Source organism: Phoenix dactylifera, unplaced genomic scaffold (genome assembly GCF_009389715.1).
Source record: "Phoenix dactylifera cultivar Barhee BC4 unplaced genomic scaffold, palm_55x_up_171113_PBpolish2nd_filt_p 000865F, whole genome shotgun sequence".
Lineage (NCBI taxonomy): Eukaryota > Viridiplantae > Streptophyta > Magnoliopsida > Arecales > Arecaceae > Phoenix > Phoenix dactylifera.
In genome coordinates, this window is record NW_024068228.1 from 123164 (window position 1) to 129988 (window position 6825).

The 6825-nt window shown below is 39.5% G+C and overlaps 1 protein-coding gene across 1 annotated transcript; it reads right to left on the bottom strand.

The window, feature by feature from the left end:
- Positions 1–1446: 1446 nt before the first annotated feature.
- LOC103719685 (polygalacturonase-like) lies at positions 1447–4028 on the bottom strand. Its single transcript, XM_008809048.3, has 4 exons — positions 3597–4028; positions 3076–3365; positions 1918–2155; positions 1447–1751 (listed from the first exon to the last, which is right to left on the bottom strand). Exons 1-4 carry the CDS (start codon positions 4026–4028, stop codon positions 1533–1535), a joined length of 1179 nt encoding a protein of 392 aa, XP_008807270.2. The 3' UTR covers positions 1447–1532.
- Positions 4029–6825: the final 2797 nt, after the last annotated feature.

Here is a 6825-nt window from a genome sequence, read left to right on the forward strand (position 1 = left end):
TATCTCTTGTGCAGTGAGCTTGGTTAGTCGCTTTATGCATACTCTACGAGTTAATCACATGACGGCTGTTAATAGAATACTGCAATACTTGAAAGGATCACCTGGAAGAGGTATATGGATGCAAAGGAATAGATACAATTATATTAGTGCCTATACCGATGCTGATTGGGCATGATGTCAAACAGATAGAAGATCTACAACAGAGTATTGTACATTTGTGGGTGGTAACTTGGTGACATGGAAAAGTAAAAAACAGAATGTTATAGCACGTTCAAGTGCTGAAGCAGAATATAGAGCCATGACATCTACTACGAGTGAAATTATTTGGCTTTGAGCGAAATTATTTGGTTTCGAGCTTTGTTACAAGATTTGGGATTTGACTCATCGCAGCCAACGAAGATGTTTTACGATAATCAACCTGCAATTCATATTGCTTCAAATTCTGTGTTTCATGAGCAAACAAAACATATTGAGGTTGATTGCCATTTTGTTCGAGAAAATGTTCAAGCCAAAATTATCTCTACTCCCTATATTCGCAGTAATCAACAACTAGCTGATATTTTCACAAAAGGTTTACCAGTAGCCCGGTTCCAAGAGATCTTGTCCAAGTTGGGTGCTATTGATATCTTCGCACCAACTTGAGAGGGAGTGCTGGCAAGAAGAGAGGGATTTGGGCGTGATTTATGGTAGATTTGGTAACAGAGATTCGGTAAGGCTCCTAATTAGGAGATGTGTTTGAATTAGATGCAGTTGTTATGGAGAGTTTTTCTCCTACGATTGATTATTTGCCTTATTTGGACCCTCCTTCTATTGTTGCCTTTGGCCTTTATATGGGTCTATGCTGGTATATTCTTCGTTAATGTAGTGAATAAAAAGATCCCATCTCTCTTCTCCCGTGGACGTAGGCTTTCGAGCTGAACCACGTAAAAAATTATTTGTTCTCTGTTCCATTCTTTGTTGCATCATTTCTTTATAATACTTTTATAAAATAAAAATATAGTAGCTTTTAGGCAAAATATTTGTAACAAAATTTCTATTAGTTGAATGAAGAATGCAATGATTTGGACGTTGATGTTTCTTGATTAATGTCTCGCCAAAATCATAAAACAGAGACCCATCACCCTCTAGGAGGTAGATAGATTAAACCACCGGGCTAGGTTTTTAAAGTTTATTTTGTTAGTAATTATTTATCATTTTAATTTAGAAAAAAAAATTGTTTCAAGGGGCGAAATATGGGCTAAAGATGGGATACTTATCTAATGATCCTGTGCATGACAATACATTGGTAAGACCCACCCGGTCTTGAAGTTGGCCACGGGAGCCCCATTGAGATGGAGCCCACACGAGAGTTGGGAGAGGGACGGGAGAACAGAACCTCAATGAAAGGATTAGTAAATTTCTGTGTGTAATAAGTACAATGCAAAAGCAAAATACAAGAAACCATCGCAGTTGGGCGTCGGCTTGAACAAGCCAATGCACAGACTACCCAAACCTCAAGTATATTCTAGACTAATAGCATAATATCGGTGGCATCAAAGACAACTTGGTGGGATGACAGAACCGGTGGCAATTCCATAAGCATGCTTGCATTTAGATTTTGCTTGTTCGTTTTGATAGGTGAGCTTAATGTTCTTCAATCTAATTCCATTGCATGGATTGCTTGGACTACAATCAAAATTCACAGCGTCTTTTGTTGCCGAGGTCCCTCGAATGTTTTTGTACTTCACATGACTGATTCCAACTCTCGAGTTCTAGGAAGGAAAAAATTAAAAATTAATTAGAAACAGATATATATGGGGGAAACAACTTTATATCAAGGAGGCCAATTAATACTGCCAAGTATTTTTTTTTTCAGAGTATAAATACTGCCAAAGTTGTTTGAGTGTTTTAATACGAAAGTTAAAATTCGATACATACCTGGTCAGGGCAATTTTTGTTTCCAGGGCAATAGCTCTGATCAATGATAATAGGATTTTGGACATTTCGCATTGATGCATCAGAAAAGACGACTCCTTTCACATAGCCACGGACGTTTGTTGCCCACGTCTTAATCCTAAACCCGTTTTGAGTGCCCGTAAATACGGCAGATTTTACGGTCACATTCTCCACGCCTTCCTCCTCAAGTCCCTGCCCCTCCTTGCCTAAGCTCCCAATGCTGTTACAAAACAAACATATATCCAAAAATTAGGGTAGTCAAACCCACAGAGATCTCAATTTATTGAAGATGAAAATAATAAAAGAGTCTTGATAATCTATATCATGTAAAAACCACCTACATGCAATGTATACTACATGCATGACTAGTCCGGAGTGTCCAACAAGAGTTAGGTCCAGTCTTTGGCACCTCTCTCGTAAGTATTTGTTCTTAGAAGAGATTCAAAATTCAAATCCTAATGGAAGCATGTTATCGAATTATTTAAAAAGTAAAATTTCAAAAGTATGTCGCATGTCCGACATCAATGCCTAGTTCTTTTCACCTGGAGATAAGTTTAAGCATCCTTTAGAAATAGGGCAGCACCAATGTTGTAAAAGAAGATCAATTTTTCTTTCATGTGAAAGATACAACCCAAACCTTTAGAAATGATAGGGTTTTGTGCTTAATTTGGTTTATGGAGAACATAACACAACATCTTATGCTGCGTATAGGTCAAATTATCCACATGCATTCATATGTCTATAGTGCGGACTTTATGTGAATCAGACACATGACCCACTACGAGAGGGGGGAAGGTGCAGCTGACGCGGGGTGTAGACCAATTTTAGCTTCAGGCATGCATGTATTAGTCTAGATCTCCTCTTACCCAAAAATAATGTTTCTAAATGAACAAAATTAATAATGAAGATGAAATAAAGAGTTACAAGAATTTAGAGAAGATGTCTTCTCAAAGAAATAAAAAACTGAGGGATGATGCATTACACAAATGCCTGGCCCATGTAGCTCTATGTCCAAACTCAAGATCCATATTGACTAATTGGCTCTTGATTAATTGATCAGTTTCCTGGCCGTCCCTTTTGGACCCGTTGTCCTAAGGCTTTTTAAAGGTTAATTGTTGTTTCTCAAGATGTTCTACGTACCTAATGCCGTGCCCTGGTCCACAGAACACACGCTCGATCCAAAGGTTGGAGGTGCCAGGACCAATGGAGATGCAGTCATCGCCGGTCTTGATGGTGGCCTGAACTATGCTGACGCCGGTGGACATCTGAACGTGGATGCCGTCGGTGTTCGGGCTGTTCCCCGCCGCAGTGATGTAAACGCCTTGAACCCTCACTCCTTGGCAGCCGAGGATGACGATGTGATACAGCTCGCTGTTGATCGACGCTAGGCCATCGATCACAATGTTTTTCGAGTTGCTGAAGGTCAGCGACTGCATGCAAATCGAGAACCACATAACAGTTTCAGAATATGTGCCTTAATCGACATAAGCGGTCATGATACCACTGATCCCATTACTAGCTACGCGCAACATGATGACATGCTAGTCTTGTGTATTTATGTTTGCTTTCATGTTGGAAGATATATGGTTAATTGTATGCTGAATTGGTGCAATGCAACTATTTGTTCTTCTGAGAGCTACGTTTTGAGCTTATATACTTACAGTTGCACCGGTTGGGCAGCTCCGGCCATCAAGTTTGCAGGTCCACAGATCTGCCCCTCTTCCGTCGAGTTCGCCGCCGCTGATCGTCACGCCATCAACATCATCAAACGTAATCCATTTCCCAGAAGCACCTAACTTTCTGTAGTTCGAAGGTGCGGCGATCTTGCCATGGATCGAAAACTTGATCGCAGTGTTCTTGCATGGGCCATTGAAGGTGGCTTGGCTTAGTAGGAAACTCCCGGCGGGCACGTAGAGGGTGGCCGGGGAAGATGAGCCGCACGCCGCCGTCCAAGCTTTAAGGAATGCTTGCGCCGAGTCAGTCTTCCCGTCAGCTTTCGCCCCAAAATTTAGCACATCGTAGACTGCATTTGATCTTGGTAGGAAGCAGAGGAGAAATAGTTGGAGCAGGAACAAGGTAATGAGCTTTGCCATTGGGCTACTGCTCATGTATACCTCTTAAGAAATGTCCAGAGAGATGTGGAATGTTATAGCAGTTTAAAGGGGTATTTAAAGGATTGGAATATTTGTGGGAAATTAACGACCTGCCCACCCAAAGGATGACTTTGGTTTTAAACCTTTCTAGGTAGGTGAAGCGTTTAATTCCTTTGGTGAAGACGCACCAAAATCTGAATATTTTTTGGCGGATTCCGACCGTTATTTGCGGCGGCGTAGGCCGTTGCAAAAGCCACAGCCTGAACAATGGAAACTATGAGGACTTTGATTATATTGCACGATGGGCTTTGTTGGATTCCTACAGTTTCGGTGCCCCTTTGGAAATTGTTGTGGGTGCAGATGCTGCTCCAAATGTTGTGGGTGCAGAGCTGCAGGCAGCATGGAAGGGGCTCTCTAATAGATGCGGAGCATTCGTCATGGAGGGTGACTCGGCAGCAGTGATCGAGGAAATCTACGAGCGACTCTCCGAGTCGGACGGGGAGTCCTTACTCTGTGACATACAACAGATGGCAGGGGATTGTGGCTCCTTTAGGGCTATGCATGTGTATCAGAAAGCCAGCTCAGCTCTTAACTGGATGGCCTCCTATGCGGCGCAGCACTCGAAGGATTATTTTTGGAGGACACAAGCGGATGTTTCCTACCCGCCGAGCCAGCTTCTCTTTTCTGACTTTCTTAGCTACGCTCATCAACGTGTGGTGCGAGCCGCCAATGTACCAAAAAAAAAGAAATTGTTGTGGAGAAATTGTTGTAACCTAATATTCTAGGTTATTAGATATGGGAGAGAGGATGCTTGCATGCTTTGGCCATGTCGTTGTTGTGGCCTTAGATGCATTAGACTATAGACACTTTTAATCAAATCGCTTCTTTGTCTAGCCAAACTTCCTTAAATTAATTATAAATTAATGAGTAGTTAAATGACCATATTGGCACTATGTATATGTTTTAATCTATTTCAAAACTCGGATGTAGAAACAAGTACTATGACTATGTGACGCAGGACTACCGGTTAACATAGGATAGAAGGGAGGACAAAAAAAAAAAAAGAAAAAAAAAAGAAAAGGAAAGAGTACATGGAAGGAAAGAAGAAGAAGAAGAAGGTTGAAAAAAAAATAACTCAATATTCTAAAATGCAAACTGTCTTCGTAATTATACAACAATAAGTTTGTATGGACAAACCCAAAATATTAATAAGAGTTTGAATAAAAATAAAATATGGAAGTCCAGATAAAATTTTAATTTTATTCTTACAAAATTTTAGTCCTAGAGGGCTAGAGCCTACATAAAAACAAAACTCCCAAATTTCTAATAAAATAAATTTGTACAAAATAGAAGTATGCATAGATTTTCTATTGGACCGTCTTCTATCACTATGTTAAATCAGACAAGTGTTATGATTAGCAAGCTATAAATTGCAAATCATTTCCACAGAATCAAGCTGTCAATAAATTAGTGTTAAGAGGGTTCTTTTAATAGACTACCATCTGCGACTGATTAGAGGGAAAAGGTCATGTCTCACCCAAAAATAAAAAAGAATTAGAGTCATGTAATCTATAGTTAAATTGAAAATATTATCAATTTAAGTAATCTTTAGCTGTATTAGAGTTTTTTTTTTCCCTTTAAACAAGCTTAGTTGATCTGCAAATTTAAAATAAAATATATTTTTAATAAGAAATTTTGATTATATAAAACCTTTTACCTTGGCACTTTGTATATGGACAAATTATTCTAACCCACAGATGACTCAATGTAACAGTTGGTTGACCATTTACCACGAGGGAAGAAGCTTAAAAAGGGTTCGGTTGTGTTTGGCTCGGCCCACTATTCCCCCAAAGTCCATTTTGACGTGAGTTTTGGTGGCAAAAGAAGAAGAAGAGAGTATCCGCTCAAAATTCCTGGTCAAAAATAGTCCTTACTCGGGCGGGTGGTTCCCATGGAGAAATGATTACCTGATGCTGAAAAAATCCTACCGTCACTTGTCAACCGCTAGTGGAAGCACCGGAAAGGATGGTCCAAGAAAAATTGGACGGCGAGAAGGTTAATTAAATGTATAAAGTGAATTTGAAGACTGTCAAGAACGGAGTCAAATTTTTAGGTTTGGGTTTGGTAGACCCAACTATGACCTGAAAATAATCCAATTTAGAGCTGACTTGGACTGAAACACTAGATTTGGAGACCATATTTTTCTTCTTCGGAGAAGGTCGCATGGCCATTGCAACTCGGATGGAACCAAACTAAACCGGATAAAGAATAGTTAATGTGAAAATTTGGGTTCAAAGAAGTTTTGTAGTTGACCAAACCGATATTGAAATCTAAAAAAAAATTTATCTCTCAATATAGGTGCCATGCGTGGGCTAATAGGGTTATAAATTAATAAGGTTGGGTCTAAAACTGGCTTGAACCCAATTCAACCGTATATGGTTTCAAGTAAATTAAGGTTGACCTGGATCCAACTTTGTCACTGAGCAACTGAGATTGAATTAGGTCTCCATTTATCTTGGGTTCAGAGCGGGTCACAAAGTTTAGGAGCGCAACCTAGTTAACAGGTTAGAGGTAATTTATATGAGATCTAGCCGATCATTCTTTCTTTTTTATATATTTTCGAGAACTGAGATGGTGAAAGATCTAGCTAATGTTTCTTTTAGAGTTTTGAAGCTAATTTTGTTGAAAACTAGCCAATTTTTCTTCCTTCTTTATTTTTGAGAATTCGGATGGTGAAAATTTGGTGGAAAATTATGGTGATGGCAAAATTGAACTTGGGTCTGTTGATGTGAAGATT

Coding starts and splice junctions, on each gene's coding strand:
- LOC103719685 (XM_008809048.3), bottom strand. CDS start 4,028: ATGGCAAAGCTCATTACCTTGTTCCTGCTCCAACTATTTCTCCTCTGC. Junction 3,366..3,596: donor GCTGCCCAACCGGTGCAACT/GTAAGTATATAA, acceptor ATTTGCATGCAG/TCGCTGACCTTCAGCAACTC. Junction 2,156..3,075: donor GGACCAGGGCACGGCATTAG/GTACGTAGAACA, acceptor GTTTTGTAACAG/CATTGGGAGCTTAGGCAAGG.